Raw genomic sequence first — 20553 nt, forward strand, 5'->3', positions numbered from 1 at the left:
ACCTTGCCCAGACACATTTCATGCCTTACTAGTAATAGCATGTCCCAAAGGAGCAAGAATCGCCAAACACGGGTCGAATCAGAGATGGATGAATTTTCTACAAGGTTGAATGAAATGTTTGCCCGCCGCCACCAGTCTGTCATCCTCAAACATGTCGAGATAGACTTGTGGCGTGACGTCGCCGTGAGGCGGAAACCAAGAGCAAGGGATATTCAATTTTCGCACTTCTTCGGCACAATCATAGTCATGGAAGGACTCGATTGCAATTTGACATCCGTGCAGGGGTTTGAGTTGGGCATCAAGACAAGAGACAACATCACCAGTGGGTGAACGGGGGACGAAACTTGAACTGCAACGCGCGCTGTATCGCGCCGCTGCAGATAGTATTAACAAGAGTATAAGCCCAGCAATATGCCGCTGAGCAGGTCCTGTCCTATGAGGACCGTTGCTAAATGTGGTATGTACGTTAGGATATCGTTAAAAAGGTTCGTGCCGTGAACAAAGCAAAACAAATCGGCGCGCATAATATTACAATTCTTCGTGACCCGTGATCATGGGGGTAGCCTTCTCGCCACCTGGTAGAAAGACACTGGCTTCCCTAAAGATGGTGTCGAATCTGGCTCCGAAAATCCAAGCGGTACCGATCTGTGGATCGGGTGTTAGTTGAGTACAACCTTGAAAGTATGGGGCTGGCGTACCATGAGACCAGAAATGCAGACCAGAGCTGCAATGACAACACCAAAGAGAACAAGAGTCTCGCCTCCGTCCATAGTTGGCTCCTTGTTTTGGACCTGGGCCTGAGTCATAGAGAGCTTCTTGGGGTCCTGCTTGGGGAAGAGAGTCTCAATGAATTGCTCAATCTGGAATTTATTAGCGATCAAATATCAGAGATGTTAAAGAGGAAAGCATACCTTTGCACATTGAGCACTGATGGCAAGGAAGTTGGGGTCACGAGGGTCGTTCTTCTTGGCGATTTGCCGGGCATATCGCTTGAAGACTTCACATACTGTGTAGAGGTTTTGTGTGCACTCGAACATGATCTTGCAGGCATCGCCCTTTGTGATCTTGACATTCCTCTTGAGAACCTCAGGGTTGCGGAAAACAAGCTCCAGTGTCGCAATGGCCATGCCTTGAGGAATAGCAACAAAGTTGAAAACACTCTGGTCCTTGATGCCCGCCATGTAGAACAAACACTCCTCACTGTGCTTCAGCGCATCGAGAACCATAGCTGAAACACACTCGAGGGCTTTTGTTTGCTGGCTGGGGTCGAACATGTCCTCCCACTTGTCGACGTGCTGGCTCCAGATCTCCTTGGGATACCATCTTCGGCCATCTTGCCAATCTTCATGGATATCTCGAATGATGTTGGTCTTCTGGAGGAATTGCGCCATTGACTCGGTGAGAGAAGGACGCTCAGCAAGCTTGGGGTTAGCTAGCTCTGACTCAACGAACAGACGCGTTAGGCCTTCGCCAACGAGACCAGCGACGTAATGGCAGTACAGCTCGTACTCTTCAATAGTCTGCACACCGTTCTTGATCATCTCCTCGTTTTGGGCATAGTCAGCCATGCCATTGCCCATCTTGCGAGTCATTTCTTGGATGATTTGGTAGTAAGGGGCCTTGATCTTCTTGAGCTCTGTAACGACCACATCGAAGTGCTCTAGCAGCTCCTTGTCCTTCTCTTGGCTCTCATGGAATTGCCAACCATCTTCTTCCATGGTGATGTGAAAGTTTCGAAGGAGGGGAACCTTCTTATCCAGGGGGATGGTCATGTCATCCTCAATGGTGTCTAGGCCACGGAGGCAGAGGTAGAAGAGAGTGATAGGGACGAGGAGTTCGTGGTTAAGCTCTTGAATGACAGCAGCGAAGCTGCGACTTGTCATATCGAGGTAACGAAAACATTCTTTTAGCTCTGGGGACTCTGTGCTAGGATCGCGCTGGTGGACGGGATCATGCCAGACCTTCCTGGAGCATTGTCAGACAGGTTCGTTTGTTGCGAGGGCCGAGAGGATGTAAACTTGCCATTGGATGATCGATCGAAGCTGATAAGGGTGGAAGAGGTAGTAGAGGTAACCCATTTTGGCGGTGGTAGCGTGAGGGGGAAGGAGAAGGTAGAAGTAGAAGTGAAACGCGCAAGAGCTTGAACTGAAGCAGTGCACGTCTTGATACAGGCGTACAGGGCCAGGGAAACGGGAGGAAGCAAGTGATAAATATCAATTAAGTTGCGACCAGGTCCCGGAAACGTCTTTGGTGTATGTTTTCACCACGAGATGCTTGGAGAGAGGAAAGGCGAGAGAGAGGACAGATGGGAGAAGCAAAATAAGACTGGTTGACCTCCGCTCCGGATAAATCCACAAATTATGCACAGAGCTCAATTTCTCGTCTGGTAGGGTGGGTGCTGCCGACCGATAGGGGCATAAGCGCCGCGTTACATGCATTAACTGTCGTATTCGGATTCGATGACTGGATTGGCTTGGTTCCTGAATGTGATTAGACTCTTGTCACACTGCAAGTCATTAATTAATTTCAGGCCTCATTGATTAATCTGCGCTTATGCAACAACTGGGTTGCATCCGGAGGCTGGTTACAGTTGATCGGATCTCGCAGGCTGTCAATCAGCCGGAACTCCGGTTACAATACCGCCTCCGAACAGCAATTTAAATGCCGGTCCGGACGCCGTCCGTGATGGTGTGTGTTCAGACCGAATGATGAGATGAAACATTCAAGCGAGCTGGTCTTACCCCAGGTTTAACCCAAACAATATCCGAGACAGTGAAACATAGCTGATTGTTTCTTTCAACCTGTGGATGTAGTTATCCAGCATTAGTTACACAAGATTCTAGGCTCATGATCGACAGTGTCTTTGTATTTGACGACCTTTGCAAGCTGCTTCCAGATCGCAGAATTGCTGGTCTTGACTCCTATCTCTAGTTACCAAGTCCAAGGTGTTCTAGATCCAAGATCACCATGGACCCTTATGCATGTAGACGATCCGGGCCTCCTGACCGCCCAGCCGGATTTATCCAACGCCGCTAGGAGTGAAAGCAGTCCTGAACGAGATGTGATAATCAAAGCAGAGGAAAGCCCTTAGCCTTGGCGGTTCATTCTCTGCAATTATCCTAATCTGATATATTAGGTCTGAGGCGCTGCCAGCTGAACCTTACACCACCCGGCTTACAACGACATGCGCCGCTCACTGGTCTGAGCTACTGAGGTGATAAAGATGGTGCATGTCCAAGAGTATCCCAAAACTTGCTATTGTTACAAGCCGAATACTCCAAGTCATGGAAACCCCTCTTGTCGTCCGAATACACTGGAAACCTATGTCGATCATTGATGGCATACAGTCCGCACAACACGGAAATTATGCCTTCCTATGAAATCTCGAACAAAAGGGTACCGGATCTGTATCCTTTCGGGGGAAAGAACAATAAGAAAGGTCCGAGGCTTGGTTTTGAAGTTGATAACTCTTGGAAGCTCTAGATCTGGATTGTGCCCATGCCATACTCTGAGAACAATGTCCACGCAAGTGCATGGTATTAGAGGCTTTTGAAGCTTTCAATAACCTAAAGGAAACATCCATGACTGAGGAACCGGACATAGTGACCTCCCAAGTCCATATGAATCATGAAACCAGCGTGGGCGAAGTTGGTAAGTAAGGTACTCAAGAAATGGGTTTTCAGTGCAACAAGAGCATGTTCACTTCTATGTCAAGCTTCCCTAGCTATGGCTGCTGTCATTTTCGCTCAAGTGAAGTACCCAAGGCTAGAATTCCCTTCGCCGATTCATCTCCTTTGGGTTTCTCTTTCTATTATCGCAGTTAAAGCGCCATTCAGCAGCTGTTGCTTGACATCGAGACTTTATAACGGGAAGGATCCAGCCTGGAAACGGCTGGAGACTGAGGCAAGCTGAGTATTCTCTCTGGCTTTTCCCCTCTCACAAAACATCATTCTTCTTCTTTGGACTTCAACGTGACTGGTAAGCGTCTATGAACAGGGGCGGAAGGGTAAGGGCGATAGGAAATGGCTTATAATAAAAGTTATAGAACTCAAATATAGAGTTTTGAGAGGTTGATACTCAAGCAGCCCGGCTGCGTTTTCTCACAGCCTCGATACCCGTCTATCCCAGCATAGCCCCACCATTACGTAGGCCCTCTACCTTATGAGACCCCTCTCTCTGGGCAAGAAAAGACTGGTGCTGGGCTCGGGTTGTGAGGACTGTACTATACATAAGGTACATTGGGCTGGACACGAAGCCTGAAAGGAAAGTTTCTTACCTCGCGCACTGGCAGGGCAGGGCAGGGCATGGACGGGAGCTTGCGTAAATACAGAGGCGCTGTAGAATACATACGTAGGCTACGTTAATCATTGAACTGGATGCAATGCCAGGAATTTTCCGCCAAGGTCATCTAGCCAAGCTTAGGGTGGGCTGGCAGGCACCTTGACTTAGTTCATTTAGGCAATCCGACGCCATCATCAACATTTCCATTTTCTTGCTTTCAACCTTTTTTTTTTCTTCCTCCCATACTTCTCTCAGTAGTTGATATCTACTACCCTACCATAACCTCGACCATTCATACTTTCTACCCACCACCTGTACCCTAGATCGCGTACCTGGAACCTGGAAACATCAACCATAAAGTATCCATCATGGTCGTCGATACCGCCTATTACGACACCCTGGGTGTCCAGCCCACGGCTACCGAGCTGGAGATCAAGAAGGCTTATCGCAAGATGGCTATTGTCCACCACCCAGGTTCGCTCTTGTGCCTCACTTCTACCGCTTCATAGCATTTCGGAGAACTAAACATCTGTCACATCGCAGATAAGAATCCTAATGATCCTACCGCCCACGAAAAGTTCCAGGCCATCGGTGAGGCCTATCAAGTTCTGTCCGATTCCGATCTACGCGCAGCCTACGATAAGTTTGGAAAGGACTCTGCGAGACCGCAGGAGGGTTTCGCGGATCCAGCTGAATTTTTCAGCTCCATCTTTGGAGGCGAGGCCTTCGTGGACTGGATCGGTGAGATTAGCCTTATGAAGGATCTCACGGCAACCATGGACATCACGATGCAGGAGGAGGAAGAAGCTGCCGCTGCTGAAGCCGCTGCCGCCGCGCAAGCCGAGGAGGATTTCCCTGGAACTGAAGATGCCAAGAAGGAGAGCCTCAAGGAGCAAGAGCAGAAGGCTGAGGAGAAGACCGCTGCCGCTGCAGAGCACCAAGCAGGCCCACCACCGCCGCCTTATGCTGCCGCTTCTGTCAACGACGACAAGGAGACCAAGCCCGCTTCACCTGCCGCTCCCGCCGCTGGCCTCTCCGCCGATACCCCTCAGCGAACCGATGCCACATCCCCCGCTCCCTCGTCGAGCTCACGTAGCCGAACCCAGATCCCTCTTCGACCTGCACTGATGGACAAGTCTCACGAGGACCTTCTTGATGCCGAGGCCAACAAGGGTGAATTAACAGAGGAGGAGCTCAAGCATAAGGAGAAGAAGAAGGGTGGCCTGACCAAGGAGCAGCGTGAGCAGTTGGCAGCATACGAGAAGGAGCGCGCCAAGATTCGCCAGGAGCGTGTCGACACCCTCGCTCGGAAGCTCCTTGATAGACTAAGCGTGTGGACAGAGACAGACAAGGGTCCTGACGTAACCAAGGCATTCCAGGAGAAGATGCGTCTCGAGGTTGAGAACCTGAAGATGGAGTCTTTCGGAATTGATATCCTGCACGCTATCGGTCAAACCTATGTCTCGAAGGCCTCGAGCTTACTCCGCAGCCAGAAGTTCTTTGGTATCGGTGGTTTCTTCAGCAGACTCCGCGACAAGGGCACACTCGTCAAGGAGACATGGAACACCATCAGCAGCGCTATTGATGCTCAACAGACCATGGAGGATATGGCCAAGATGGAGGAGAAGGGTGGCGAGGACTGGACTGATGAGAAGCGTGCTGAGTACGAGAGACGCGTGACTGGCAAGATTCTCACCGCTGCATGGAGGGGAAGCAAGTTTGAGATTCAGAGCGTTCTGCGCGAGGTCTGCGACAGCATTTTGAACGACAAGAAGGTCCACCTCAACAAGCGACTCGAGCGCGCACAGGCTCTTGTTCTGATTGGTGACGTCTTCATCCGGGTATGTTTCAAGTGCTGCTTTGTCGGAATCACACTAACGTTAACTAGGCTGAGCGATCTCCTGAAGAGGAGGGCGACTATCTCGTTTTCGAGCAGCTCGTTGCTGAGGCCGCGATGAAGAAGGACAAGGAGGAAGACCACAAGAAGAAGAAGGACCGCAAGTCCTTCCACAGCAAGGACAAGGAACCCAAAGACAAGGAGCACGCTACGACACCCTAAGCAGGGACGATGTTTCCTGGGGAGTTGGCAGACGGTAGAGAAAAGACTATACAGAAAGGTTGAAGAAGACCTGCTTGTTTGAGACCCTGAAAATGAGGGCGGTATCAACTTGATGGACTTGGCTTGGTGGCTTGCATGATGAACTGGTGGATGGTATAGATCGAGGATGACTGGCATTGATTTAGATATAATTTTCATGACACTATTCCCCCTTTTGTAAATTTGATGGCCGTTTGTCTGGTACCTGTAAATATGACTTAGGAAGTCAGAAAACACCAGACCTTAATATAAGGTATCAGAATAAACTTAGCAAAAGGTATCCTAAATTTCTACTAAATTTAGGCTCAATTTATACTAACTTATCTAAATCTTCTTATCATTTAGGGTCAAGGTCTTGAGTTTTCTTTCCAACCCTAGATATATCGCTATCGAAGTATGTACGTATAGATCAAGGAACAGTGGCGAGAGATGATGTGGTTGAGTTGAAGATTGGAGTTTCATCTCCTGACATCCTATATCCATTTCCTATTTCTGGTAACTATCTAATTTTCCCTATCACGTTCTTGGAACTTGAGGTAACCGTGCCGAGGAAAGCTTGAGAAGCCATTTCCCGGGTCAGGTTCTCTTTTCTGCAATTTCCTCCAATGATTCCATCTTGTTGACTCGCCAGGTTGGCGTGGAAACTTCCTCCGGGGTATCTGTTATACATAGTATGTATCCAAAAGCAAACTAAAAAAGAAAAAGCACAAAATCTTGGCGACAAATGAAACCCAAAAAGGCCCAAATCTCCGAAGGCCGTATGTATATGTAACGATTGTCCAGGCTGAGTATTTGTGGCGGTGCTCCTTTTAGGAGAGAGAAGATCGTTTGAGAGGTGGAATCGATGGTGCATCGTAGCCGCTGGGAAGCAAAACGCTGTTGAACAGAAACAAAAGGGATGTAAAGATGATCGCTTGCTTGCCCAACGCCTTGTATGCATGCATGTTATTTCCATTGACTTCGTAGATCTGATGATGATATTTTGTTGTGATGCCCTGAGGCTTGCCTGGTGTGTAAAGACGAAAAGAAGGAGAACAAAATTGTGGTATGGTGAGTTGTATGTTTTGCGATGTCCTGGTCGCCTCTGAGATGTGTCGAGTAGTGAGAAAATGTGTCATCTTGCGATGACCGAGATTAGTTGTTGTCTGGTTGCAATTCGATGCCACTATCACGATCCTGTGAGCCCTTCTCCCAAGGCAGAGGAGCCTCGAGTGCTGCACTTCCAGGATCAGTTTCGAGATCGTCAACGCTAGCCAACGCATCGTCTTCATCTTCGTCTTCGTCCCCGATCGCAGGAGCAAGTATATGGCCGCCAAATTCAACGTCGGTGACACGGACCTTATACTCGAGTGCCTTTTGGCCCTCCTTGATAAGAACCTCAGTCCAGTTCAGGCATCGTTTGATACTTTGGTTGATCTTCTGACTATCGACCAGCAACTCCCGGTGCTTGGTCAAATCGAGCTGCAGACGATCTTCATCTCGCTTCCGTCGAGACATGGCTTTTTCGATCGCTTTCTCGTCTGTGGGATCAAGAGGGTCAGAAGCCGAGACTGAGTCAGTCATTGACAAATCTGATTCGTCAAGTGAGTCGTGTTCCTCGTCTGAGGGAGCTGCCGAGTTGTCCTCTTCGCTAAGATCCGAAAGACTAATTGGTGCATCTGTGAGTGCCGCAGAGGTCACTCGGCTAGAAGCTGCTGAAGCAACAGCAGAGAGACGACCAGATCTTGAAAGTCGTCGATACCTGCGTATCTCAGCCTGCTGTTTCCGTAGTTGCCTTTCCAGTGTCCGATTAATAGCTTCAAGTGAGGCGTTGGTGATTTCCAGATCCTGCACCTTTCGTTCTCTTCGGGCATTAGCGACCAGTTCGTTCACAGGCTCGTGGCTGGATTTTGTAGGACTTTGCAAGTCGGGCTGGGATCCGTCTTCCTTTTTCGCTTCTCCTTCTTCCTCTTCATCTTCCTCATCGTCGAGATCTTCGGCAACTTGAAGAATCGAAGCCATTGTCAAAGCTGGCTGAGCTGAGCCAGGGCTCGAAGGGGGTGAGCCATATTCAAAAGGCCGTCGAGCCGGTGACATGGGCAACCTAGGTGAGTGAGAGTGATCAAAATTGGGAACACTACCAGCTCTTGCATGGCCTCTCTGCTTTTTCGGCGCTGCATCGATGCTAACTCGTCTCTTGGAAGAGGTAATAGATGCTGGGGGGGCTAGTGGAGAAGCTATCTGAGGCGGTGACGCTACTTGCGGTCTGTTCCCAAGACCAGGGGCGCCAGTGTTTTTGAGTATAGAAGGTGTAGGTTGAGCAATCTTGATAGGAGAATGTGGCCTTGGCGGTAGTGCGTGATTTGATTGTTCATTTGTTGAACTGCTGGTGCTTGGACGTTTAGACTGGAGTCTTGTTGTGGATGAATTCGCTGAAGAGGGCTTAAGCTCGAGATCCGCGCCATTGGCATAAAAGAACTTTGAGGATGAAGGTTCGGGTGCGGTACTGAGTGTCGGCGTAAATGGTGCAGAGACGGGAGGGCTGATTGGTTTTTTATATTCAGCATTGGGTTTACTGGCATGGAAGTAGGATGCAGGCTTTTGTGAGCCTAACGAGGGACGACCAGCTGTTTGTGTTGAAGTCGGAGCGTCGCTGGCACGAAAGAATTTGGCGTCCGGGTCTGCTGGAGACTCAGCTCGTGACAGTGATTGCCTTCCAGAGGAGCCTAAGGAAGCTCGAGGATCCCAACCATCTCGATCTAGGTTTGGTGTCCCATTGGGCGTCGAACTATTGCTATTGTTGCGACCTTGTCGACTGCCAGAACGGGGAGTCACAGCATCGTCTCGCCCAGACGTGCCTGAGCTCAATCCTTGAGTTGATCGACGAACTAAAGGAGGTGCGCCTAATAAAGGACCTTTTGCTGTCGAGGCAATCTTGGGCGTCAGAGGCGTTCGTCCGACTGTTTTTGCAGCGGCAGCACTGAGCTGCGGGGGCCTGTGTCTTGTGTCGCTTGGGGCCATTTTCAAGGTAGGAGGAGCGGAACTCGACGAGGTAGAACGGGTCGAAGGAATTGTAGCGGTTACTGAAAGAACATGTTGTTGTTTTGGGTCGTGAAAGCCAAGGGATGGCGTTGTGCGAGCGTTCGAGGATATAGTGGTGCCGCCAGAGGAGAATCGGGGACGAGCCTGAGCCTTAGTCTGGACTTGTGCCTGACCTGGAGTAGGGGTCTTGGATCGGGTCTTTGGGAGAGGTTTAGAAGAGGTGACTAATTTGTTGTTTCCGGCGGAGGAAGCTGAGCGGCGAATATGAGGCTGAGAGACTGAAAGGCCAGGAGATGTAGGACGAGAAGATGACGAGTTGATGGTGTTTAGAGTGCGCATTCTGTCCACGAGTTGGGTTGTCGGAACAGCCTCTACTTGCTGGCTCAGGCTGAGATGAGTGGTAGCGGGACGGAGCGGCGAGCTCTCATTGGCTGTGCGTAGAGGCGGTAACGGGAAAGGTTAAAGGGACTTCAGTGGGCAACGCCCTGTAATGCCAATGCTCCAGCGCGGTGATCACTAAAACGCTAGTGGTTTCTGGCTAATTTGGGGTCCAATCTCAATGTCGAGGTGACCACATCCAAAAGTAAACAAACAGTTTCAATGATGAGAGACAAGAGGCGGTGGGGTCGAGTGTTGGATAGATGAAGTGGCTTGACGGATCGAAGCGGGGGATGTCTTTATTTTCTGCAGGAGGCAAGGAGTATCCAATTGAGTTGTTCACGGCGGGTATAGACGAGAGAGCAATCACCGCCTGTTGGGTCACGACATGAGGTAGGGAGCAGAAAAAAAAGGTCGTCACGGATGATATCAGGAGAAAAGAGAGGCGAAAGGGAGACAGCCGAGAAGAGAGAAGCACAATCACGAAAATAGACGAGAAATGCTAGGCATAATAATTACAGACAACACCGACCAGAAACTAGCGGGATGAACGGATCGTGGTCATTCATTCAAGACAAGGCAAGGCGAAGGACGTGGCCAGGATGGGGCGATCCCTGCTCCAGTCATTGGAGTGAGTGTCTTGCTTTTTGACCTCTCTTCGAAATTGATCATGCTCATGTTTACTTTTCCATGACATATAAATGGACATGTCATGCTATAGACTCGAGTTTCATATGCCTTGTAATTGGGCAATCTGACTGGTTGCTGTCATCACGAAACATACCTCCCAACCTGGCGGTCTAGGTCAGATATGATAAGATGCACAATTGTTTATTTACAAGCGTGTGCGTCCCTCTTACATCGACAGAACCCCCAGTGAAACTCGCCTATAATTACAAGTATTGCAATATTTAGAACAGTCAATTCCCCTTTCTCCATTCAATGGATCACTAAATAAACATCCACCGCTTATTACATTTTATGCCAACTGAATTCACAGATCATGGAATGCCCCTTGCTCCTCGCTACTCATCTCGACCTGTTCCAAATCCCCTGTCCCCTGCAAAGTCCACGGGTGCCAGCTTTTCTCCGTCGATCACTGAGCTGTCTACTCCGTACGGATACTGCTTGTGGCATGACCAACGTTGACGCCACAAGAAGGAACAGCCGAAGGCTTTGAGCTGTATTATTACCGTACTCTCTGGTTTCATGCCATAATGAATCGGCATGAAAAGCAGTAAAATCAAGTATATTCACCAGTGGGTGGTACAATGAAAATAGAACTTGGTATACAAGCGAGATGGGGTGGTGAGCTTAGAGTAAAGTTATGACAGAAACCCTCTAGAATTATTCTAGCCCGCCCCAGTTCAATTATGAATCGGTAATTATTCACATGAAAATCGAACCTCGAACCTCCAGCCAATCAGCGCTTACCCGTTGCAAGGCTCAAGGTTAGCTCCGGCCTTTCAGCTCCAGCTTCTGATTTTCTTTGTCCGCCGCTGACAAAAGCAAATCCATCAACTATTATCGGAGGCGCATCACAAGGTGGCTCGATGATTCTGCAATAACCATTCCACAACCCACTCCTTCCCTTCTTCTCGCCAATCGACCTCAACTCTCCAGGTCTCCTGGGGGAAAACTCTCTTTTGTTTCTCGTGTTTCACTTCAGTCTTTATTGTGTCGTCATGGGCGTTATTGGTATCGGCCTCATCGTCGCCTCTGTTGTCTGGGTGCTTGTTCGTCCGCCGTCATGGATGCCAGAGCCGCTGCAGATCCTTCTCCGCTGGAGGGGGACTGGTCCTCCTGCTATTGTAGCTAAGGACGAGGCTGAGACTGAAGCTGATGATGCCGATCCTGCACCCCGTATCATGGTGTCGGATCACGAGGTGGAACCGGGCCCTCGACTCCGGGCTCGTCCGGCCGATAACCGTACCACACGAGACGACGGCCAGCGTCGAGACCAAGGAAAGGCTACTGCTACTGCGATCGATACCCCAACCTCGTCGTCGAAGATCCACAGGAACGATGCTGCTTCTATGCCGCCGCCTCCTTTACCAAAGGTTGCGCCCCCACCTCCAACCATCACCGAACCCGAAGAGCAAACAACTCCCAAGGCTATCGCATCCGATCCTCCCTCTATTTCCGTCCCCAGCTTCAGCCTCGACAATGCCCCTATTGCGCCGAGTTCACACCCCGCCCCGCGTCGGAACCCCACAGCCCCGGGCCCTGCTCTTTCCCCGAATCCAACCTCCATGATGCCTCCGCCTCCAGCTCCGGGCCGTCTACCTCCTCCCACGTTCTCAGCTGCCCCACCTGCTGGTCGCATGCCATCACTCTCTCAGTTCCCCGCCGTGAATTCACCGCAACGAGCTCGTGGCCCTCTACCGAACAGAGGTCCTCCGTCATCAGGTGGCCTCGCACCTCCACCTACACACTCATCTAAACCCAGCAAGCCCAATCGCAAGGTCCTCCTCACGCCAGGCCACTCTCCTCTCGACTGGGCTCGCATATCTGGACCGAATGCTGACCTCCGTGGTGTCGAACCCCAAACACCATACCTGCGCGTGACCCCATCTATGCTGAAGCGCATGACAGGTCGCAAGGGCAAAGATGCTTGGATGGCTCTGAACGGCAAGGTGTACAATGTTACTCCATATGCCGACTTTCATCCCGGAGGTGTTCCTGAGCTGATGCGAGGTGCGGGGCGTGACGGTACCAAGTTGTTTGGCGAGATTCATCCTTGGGTGAACTACGAGACTATGTTATCAGCCTGTCTCGTAGGCCTGCTTGTCGAGGAGTCTGAAGGCACTGAGAATCAGATGGACCAGATGGATTAGACCACGACATTGAAGAGACGACATAGACCATAGACGCAAGACTACTGGCGCATCCATGTTACATGGAAACGGTATTTTACATGTATTAGACTACTGTTTGCGCCAGAGATGTTCTTCTCGAACACTTAGATGTACATTAACTAGAAAGATACCCCAGAGACCGGTCTTTACCGTCTCTTTCCAAATCGAAACTTGAGCTCGTCATCGCTGTCACTATCCGCGACTTCCACAGCTCTTCTCGTTGGCCGACTCCGTTTCGGAGGCTGCTGTCCTGCAGCAGGCTCTGCCGCAGCTCGTTTACTCCCTTGACTCGTGTTCTGTGATGCTTGACTCTTTGATTTAGCCTGCGACTGTGTCTGTGCCCCTCGTGTTCGAGTCGCTGGTACCGAAGATCGCTGTGATACTGAATTACTCTCTTCGTCGCTGCTGTCTGATATGACATTGGCATATGCCCTTTTCTGGGCACGAGATGAAGTCGAGGGTGCTGTAGGCGCAGATGGTTGTGACTGTGTTCCAGGAGCTTGACTTGAGTTCCTCTTTCTGCGCTCTGTTTCCTCATCCTCGAGCCAGTAATCGTCTCCAACGCCAAACTCCTTCGTCTTGACCTGCGTCAGAGGCACGATAGTCTTTACGGGCTGGCGTCCTGTGGCCTCTCCACGTTGTCTGAACCTCTTGAAGTTCTTCATCCCATTCCACTTGGGGTCCCATCTTCCGTCACGAATGTCTTGTTCTCGAGTACGGGGATGGCTAGGCTGTCGTACTTCGATCTCTTCTACGATGTTGAGTCTGCGAATCTCTGCAAGATCAACATCATCTGGCAAATTTGCCAAATCTTCCTTTTCAGCCCGTGCACGAGCTTCTTCTTGCTCTCTGTTTTGTGCAGCTATTGCCAAGATATCGAATTCTTTCTTGATCTTTTTTGGCTCTGGGACCTTCTCAGCTGTCTCAATTTCCATCTGCTCAGCCGGATCCTTCAAATCTTCACCTCGTTCTATCCGTTGACGCTTGAACCTCTCTGCTGCAGTTGTCATACCATCCATGAGGTCATCTTGCGGTAATGGTGAGGCTCGCCTTTTCCTTTGTGAAGACCTGGCATTGCTAGATTGTAGCGTTTCTAGGGGTGCATCTGGCTCCTGAGACACGAATAGACCTTCTTCCTCTGCCAGCGCTTGCGTCGCATTCTGAGTCGCAGCACGGGTTGAGGGTTGATTTACAGGCACCGGTGCTGCAGGAATATCGTCCATATCAACGTCATCATCTCCGCCGAAGCCTGCAAAGCGTCTTTTGACAGTTCTCCTCGTCCGCCCACGCCGGGGAGCAAGCTGTGACTCTTCGGGTGCCTGTGACGTTTCAGCCTGTGTGGCAGGATGCTGTGTGCCATTGGCCACCTCAGGATCTTGAAGAGTCTGGGCTTGATGTTGTGTATTATGTGCAGACTCAACCTCGAGAGGGCGTCGAAGAATACTCGCATCTTTGATGAGGATTGCTTCCAAAAACTCACTTTGCTCAATAGGACGATGGTCCAGTCTCAGGGATACAGACCTGAAAAAGCCCACATACCAATCAACTGAACCTCCTTTCGAAGGAACGAAGCGTACTACTACTACACCTTTGCCCTCGCTGCCGTCATTAAAGGCACCGAGGCCCTTTTCACCAGCGACACTTTTGACATATTGAACAAAGTCATCGACCGAAGTTTCTTCGGGAACAACATTTCGCAACAACGCTTTGCCACCACCACTCGTAATAGGCGCTAGCAAGTTGTTGTACTGTACGGGGTCGTAGAAGACGAAGCTGTAGCCTTCGAATATGTCGCGCCTCCCTGGATCTGGGGCATACGTTGAGTCAGGGTGTTGTACAGGCTCGCCTCCCCTTGGAGGTAAATGCTGCATAGCATCGGGCCAGTTTTGATCAAAGTCCTGCTCCAAGGGGCTCAAGTCGGTGGTCTCCGCCCCATCCGCTAGATTTCCGGCTTCAGCCACTGCATCGAGGAAAGTTTCCGTTACAATGTGTTTCCCGTTGATCAAGGCCTGAAGCCCTTTGGCTGTATTTCGCTTCTTTGAGACAACATGTGTGGTCGAGTCAACATATTCTGTCACAAGCTTGATATCAAGCTGCTCGAATCTTCCTCGAAGTGTAGTTAGGGGGTCTGTCTGTAGTTCCTTGCTGGTGAAGGAAAACGCAAAGACAACTGGTTCCCAGGAGATGCTGTGGACTGTAAGCGGCGTAACACCAGATCGGATGAAACGCGTTACCTGAATCTGTTTGGGCATTTCCCCATTGTAAATTCGGCCTTATCCCCTTCAATCACCTTTCTCTTGCCTTTGATCTTTTCTCCATTGACGACTGTCCCTATTTTTGTCGCCAAATCTTCGATCGTGAGCGTTGAGCGACTCCTTGGATTGTGCGCCTGGCCTTTCTCGACAGGGCTGACGGTGATGGTCAAGTGCTTGCGGGAGATTGTATTGTGTGATATCGCAAGTTGGCCGGCTATAGATTTTATGAGCATCAATTCTTTCGGTTAGGGGCATTTCTCTTACGTTCTGCGGCTGTTCGACCAAATAGGTAGGTTTTCCCTGGTCGCAACCATAACTTTCGGCCTAGGGATGATTAGCCACATCGACAGATGAAGGTCAAAACTCACCATCAAAGGCCTCTGAATTCTCCAGGATCCACATCTCCAGGCGTCAAGTACGACGCGAGGTCGTTTACAATTCCATACAAGTATTGGCGAAGCTGCAAGTTATGACGTGAGGTCGAGAATCGCGAATCTTGCGGGGCCGTAGACGCGACTCGGTCAGCCTTTCGCGACGCCAGATCACGTGTCTACCTTGATCTCACTTACACAGCGTCAATTACGGGGTGAACAAAGAGAAGGTGAAGTCATAGACTTCACTGTTCCCAGGAAAGGATTGAATGTTGAAATATTTAGAAACTGATATGCCCATACATTAGACAGTTTATTTTGGCACCCAAGCTTAAAGTTAGCTGCTCTGCTTCTTCTTGCTCCTCGATTTGGGTCTCGTGTATGATTCAGGGCGCGGTTTTGGATATCAGGCAGAATCATGTCAACTTGTCTCTCAGGAGTATTGTTTGTTGCATGGAATAAATACCCCACAAGGCACTCATTGCGAATCCTCGTTCTATTCTCTTCACACAAAAGGCGTTCCGAAAAGGCCTATAACACCACACTCGATCCCCCACCAAGGCTTCATTAGGAAACAGAAACGTGAGTTATTATCGGTACTACTTGAAGTGCATATTTGCAGACTTTTCGTATTCTATAACGCTGTCTAACTACTTGAAGATCAAGATCAGAGCTATGGACCATACAGACCCAAGGAACCATTGATGTCAACTTGAGTATTACCGTGGACGAGCGCAACGGTACAGATCACAATCAAAGCGTAAGTCATGGCATCTTTCACTGCAAGGATCGGGCGCTAATATATGAATGTGTAGCCACCTCGTAAGAGACCAAAGACAACTCACTTCGGCAATGCGGACAATGTCCACATGCGCAATGCGGAGCCACGCACTGGCGAACTTCAGCCATTTACATCTGTCGGCAACCACTCAACCAGTGGGCAGCACGATACGGAGTCGAAGGAGATTGACTACGCTGGCGCGATCCGTAAAGAATGTGCCGGTATGGAGATGGATTCGAATCATCGTTTCCTTTACGTTGTTCCGGGAAACGGAGTTGTGGTTTTCTTTCAGGGCATGAACCAAGCTGCAGCAACTCTCGACAAGGACTACATGGCCAAGGCATTTGAAATGGTAACATTCCAATTCGACTCGAGCCGCACAATGAGGCTGTTCGCAGAGCTTCTCAAAGCACACTTCGAAAACTATAGTGGTGTTATGCCCCGGGTCCATGCGAAAGTTCTTGTATTCGAGAGTGCTTCTTTTCCCGAAGCACCATTTCTCAACAGATGAGACACAGAACCACACGCACATGGATCCTACACAGGTGCCCATAATCACGTTAGAGACTGGGTGGCCGCCGTGCTCAGCGTTTCGACAGACATGGGAATTGAGTTCCATCTCTGCAGTCCCTGGAGAGACTTTGGTTTCCTCAACGGGGCTACGACTCCCCTACGAGACGCTGGGTATGATCTGTGGGTCACTTTGGAAGAGGTAAATTGGCTCCAAGTGCCAGACCGATTCAGCAGCTTTTTGAAGGCAATGACAGTTAGAGCGGTGACTGGAGAACCTCTAGACAGCGCGAATCTCCAATTTTAAATCCAATCTAACATATGAGATTGCTAAAGTTCTGGTCGATCACGGGAATCGATTTATCCGTTATTGATCATTATGTTTTTCGCCACGCGCGGACATCGTCTGCATTTGCTGTCTGCCTGGGCATAACACTTTACAGTACAGTCTTTGATTTGGTGGGCGAGAGAAATCTTTTGAGAATACGGGCTGTGCGGTTAGTGACTGTACTCACAAAGCAGTTCACTTTCCTACAAGATGGTGGAATTTCGATGTTGTCAGTGGATATCTTGGAAGCATCAAGCTATAAGTTTGCTACATGATGAATTCAAATAGCTCATTAATTATGAGTCACTATTAACTACCTCATTACTCCTCACACAAGATTCTTCCTACTCTGACCATGGGAACAATACCAGTCAACAGTATCCAGACACTCAAGCGGGCCAGTAATACAGATACCAAGACTGCAATGGCGTATCTTATCTTATCTGTTTGGAAGCTAATCTATAACAAATGAACAAAGTAAGCTACCTTCAAATTTTACTCGGCAAATGGCTTAAACGCTCGAATTGCGTCGTGTCCATAAAAAGGTGTGATTCAGTGCCAAAGCCAAACATACAGCGATCATACTAGTTACAGTTACTCCTCGAGTAGAAAGAAATGCAATATGCCACTCTCATGAGGTTTGTTATTGTCAAATTGTTCATCCGTCTGCCTATCATCTCAACCATCCTCCTCTCCAAACTTCAAAGCACATCAAATCGTAACTTGGTCAGGTTTGGTAGCTTTGCTTCCGGTGCTTATTCGAGTCAATACTAAATACTCCCTACAGTTGTTATACTTACTAATGCGTGGTCACGGTGCAATTGCTACATCGGACATGTTCGCAGTTCGTGCAAATGGTATGTACGGCCCAATCCCAGGTCTGAAGGCAGCGACACTAATAATGAGACGTTACACTCAACCATGGCAACTTTGGATAGAATGAGACTGTTACTTACACATTTCCAGTAATACGTGACTGGTTCAGGAGCCATATTGGGCTACCTAAGGATGCAATCAGTGTAAGTCCATTATAAGAAAAAGTTCTTGGTTACCTACATGTGATTTGAGTATATCGTGAATATCGGTAGTTGACTTACACCCATTTCCGAGCTTCAAAACGGGCTCGAAGCTCGAGCTTTATTCCGATGCGGCTCTGCGGTCGACTGACACTCAAGGCTCGGGGTTACCGCGAAGGATGCAACCCAACGCCGCCCAGGGTACCAATGAGAAGTCCCGTTTTCGCAGAAACGTGATAAGTTCACTTTTAGCCGGGTTGTTCATTGTTAGTGCCATATTGACGTCAGTGAATGGGGTTGGGGGCGAAACTTGGATAGTGTTGGTGTTGATGGGTGAGAGCAAGGGGACCTAGGTTGCCAATAGAATGAAGGCCTCGTGCTGCACTGGTTGAGAACGTATGACTCAAGTAGAGTTTCGGGATTAATAGTTATCTGTGAATAAGGTATATCCGGGCTCCAGTGTGTCTTTAATGAGTTACATCGGGCGACTCTGGCAAGGTGTGTTAAAGACACGAGACACGAGCCGGGAGCTTTGAGGGCATGCAGCAGTGGCACATGGCAGGTCAAGTTCACTATAGGCTCATTATAGTCGCTTCCTATCCTCCATTGTTGGTACTAGCAAGTGTACTTGTGAGGCTCAAGTCAACCAAGCCCATACATCCTGCTGTCGTAAGTTACCGACAAACGGTCAAAGTATGATTGGATCTGGACCTGTGATGTCCGGTCACCTTAAGCCAGTCTATCGAGAATTTCAACTGGGCACGTATTTATCAATGCGTTTCTCTTATTTTCATTATGTACTTATTACCTAGCTTAAGCTATTTAACATGGTAACAAATGCTAACATTTGACAGTATTTGACCATAAACTCAACGCCAACATTATCCCAAGCGCCGTATATACTTTTTCAAATAGGAGCAAAAAACAAAGGACTTGATTACAGCCCAGGCACAAGTCCCTAAACCTTGCTGGGTTTATAGCACTCAGCTATCATCTTCTTCCGACCAACTCTCCTGCTCTTGATACTGATAGCACCGCTCGCTTGAGATCTAACACGATGTATTTCCTCGGGATCGTGATTCGTAGCACGAGCGATCTCACGAAGTTCGCCAATCTTCCAGCCGCGCAGGAAGAAGAGGCACAGTCCGCCAGCGATATACATTACGCCGACAAAGATTTGGGCGCCGATGTACTTTCCGGTGCCGGCGACAATCTGTAGAGCAATGGGTGTGCTGAACGTACAAGGCAAGCTGATGATGACCCAAGTCAAGTTGAGAGCAGCAGGGACGTCAGCAAGACCGACGACCTCGGCTGTGACTGGAGCCACTGTTGCCCAGTAGGTTCCGGCCATGCCACCTCCCACGATGGTGAAGAAGAGAAGAAGTCCATAAGACTTGGCGTTGATCCAGATAGCAAAGACGAGAATTGCAGCCAGCCAAGTTGTGCCGCAGGCCATGTTGATTCGCCCTGTGCGATCACTGAAGTACCCGATGAAAGGACGGCCAGCAGCCTGACCCAGATTGAAGATGGCGCTGACCATGGCTGCTTGAGAGGCATCGAGACCAATGAAGTTGGCATAGTTTGCCAGACTGAAGATGAGAACCACGTATCCTAGCATGCTGAACCATCCATAACCAAGAAGCAAGATAAACTCAGCACGTTTGAGAAGTCCGAGGTCGAAGGGTGCTTGACGAGAGCCAATGATCTTGTTACGATCCTTGACAAGAATAGTGCAGATGATATTGACGACGAAGACAATGATACCGAGTATCCTGTACGCCCATGCGAGACTGATGTTCCTGATGATAGCTCCAGCTGCCAAGGAGTATAACAAACCACCGAGACCCGAACCAGCGGCACTGATACCGTTTGCGAGAGATCGACGAGTTGTGAACCATTGAGGAACGATACCGACGCTGGGAACAAAGAGGCAGCCCATTCCCAGACCAAAGAGGACACCCTGTGTGAGGAAGAGTTGATATATCTTGGTCGCAAAGCTAGCGCATATCAAGCTAGCGGTTTCCAATACGATACCGGCGAAGAGAGTAGGTTTTGTGCCGAATTCGCGGACGCAGAGTGTAGCAAGGGGTGAGACAAGCATGGCACAAGCAATACTCAATGATCCGACAAAGGCGTAGTGAAGAGATGTTGCTCCGGGGAATGTGTTGTTTGCGATGAAGTGAGCGAGAAAGACTCCGTAACTCGAGTTGAGACCCCATGTATGGGCGTTGATAGTCGCAACACAGGCACAGCAAACCCAGCCATAGCCTCCATTGGGTGGCGGAGGCGGTACATCTGTTCTCGGGGGAAACATATCACCATTCTCCTTCTCCTGGCTCGAAATTTGCCGTTGAACTTCCTGGACTGGAGTGATGACATCGCCTTCTTCGGTAGTGGTGGTGTCGAGACTCCTCCGAGCCGAACCCATCTCCGGCTCAGGGGACCGGGAAGTCTTTTTCTCGTCGTTGTCTCCCATTGTTTAGGGCAATTTGGAGGAAAGACGAAAGGAAAAAGATGGAGGAGTCATGATTTTTAGTAGAAAAAATGGATAAAAAGGGATCAAGTGCTTCTTAACTATGACCCCCGGCTTAGAGAGACCGTCTAGGGCATCTCCGACAACCGGAAATGGCGTCCGGGGATAAGACGGGTCCAGTTT

At 49.5% G+C, this 20553-nt stretch overlaps 7 protein-coding genes; 3 read left to right on the plus strand and 4 right to left on the minus strand.

The window, feature by feature from the left end:
• Positions 1-528: 528 nt before the first annotated feature.
• Positions 529-2078, minus strand: FFUJ_04233 (probable farnesyl-diphosphate farnesyltransferase; the record flags this gene model as incomplete). XM_023572506.1 has 4 exons in its annotated part: positions 529-645; positions 699-860; positions 912-1961; positions 2019-2078. The coding sequence occupies 4 exons, from the start codon at positions 2076-2078 to the stop codon at positions 529-531; spliced, it is 1389 nt and encodes a 462-aa protein (XP_023427187.1).
• A 2571-nt stretch (positions 2079-4649) lies between these two features.
• FFUJ_04232 (related to DnaJ-like protein) lies at positions 4650-6340 on the plus strand (the record flags this gene model as incomplete). XM_023572508.1 has 3 exons in its annotated part: positions 4650-4755; positions 4825-6122; positions 6170-6340. The coding sequence occupies 3 exons, from the start codon at positions 4650-4652 to the stop codon at positions 6338-6340; spliced, it is 1575 nt and encodes a 524-aa protein (XP_023426617.1).
• A 1173-nt stretch (positions 6341-7513) lies between these two features.
• On the minus strand, positions 7514-9739 carry FFUJ_04231 (uncharacterized protein; the record flags this gene model as incomplete). Its single annotated transcript, XM_023572509.1, has 1 exon — positions 7514-9739. One exon carries the CDS (start codon positions 9737-9739, stop codon positions 7514-7516), a length of 2226 nt encoding a protein of 741 aa, XP_023426618.1.
• Positions 9740-11463: 1724 nt separating this feature from the next.
• Positions 11464-12615, plus strand: FFUJ_04230 (related to cytochrome b-type NAD(P)H oxidoreductase; the record flags this gene model as incomplete). The annotated part of the gene is made up of 1 exon (XM_023572510.1): positions 11464-12615. The coding sequence occupies one exon, from the start codon at positions 11464-11466 to the stop codon at positions 12613-12615; it is 1152 nt and encodes a 383-aa protein (XP_023426619.1).
• Positions 12616-12782: 167 nt separating this feature from the next.
• On the minus strand, positions 12783-15293 carry FFUJ_04229 (related to campothecin resistance conferring protein; the record flags this gene model as incomplete). XM_023572511.1 has 4 exons in its annotated part: positions 12783-14823; positions 14871-15105; positions 15156-15215; positions 15260-15293. 4 exons carry the CDS (start codon positions 15291-15293, stop codon positions 12783-12785), a joined length of 2370 nt encoding a protein of 789 aa, XP_023426620.1.
• Positions 15294-15680: 387 nt separating this feature from the next.
• Positions 15681-16554, plus strand: FFUJ_04228 (uncharacterized protein; the record flags this gene model as incomplete). XM_023572512.1 has 3 exons in its annotated part: positions 15681-15706; positions 15923-16022; positions 16078-16554. The coding sequence occupies 3 exons, from the start codon at positions 15681-15683 to the stop codon at positions 16552-16554; spliced, it is 603 nt and encodes a 200-aa protein (XP_023426621.1).
• Positions 16555-18855: 2301 nt separating this feature from the next.
• On the minus strand, positions 18856-20373 carry FFUJ_04227 (MCH2-like monocarboxylate permease family protein; the record flags this gene model as incomplete). Its single annotated transcript, XM_023572513.1, has 1 exon — positions 18856-20373. One exon carries the CDS (start codon positions 20371-20373, stop codon positions 18856-18858), a length of 1518 nt encoding a protein of 505 aa, XP_023426622.1.
• Positions 20374-20553: the final 180 nt, after the last annotated feature.

The sequence above is a fragment of the Fusarium fujikuroi genome, chromosome FFUJ_chr02 (genome assembly GCF_900079805.1).
Source record: "Fusarium fujikuroi IMI 58289 draft genome, chromosome FFUJ_chr02".
NCBI lineage: Eukaryota > Fungi > Ascomycota > Sordariomycetes > Hypocreales > Nectriaceae > Fusarium > Fusarium fujikuroi.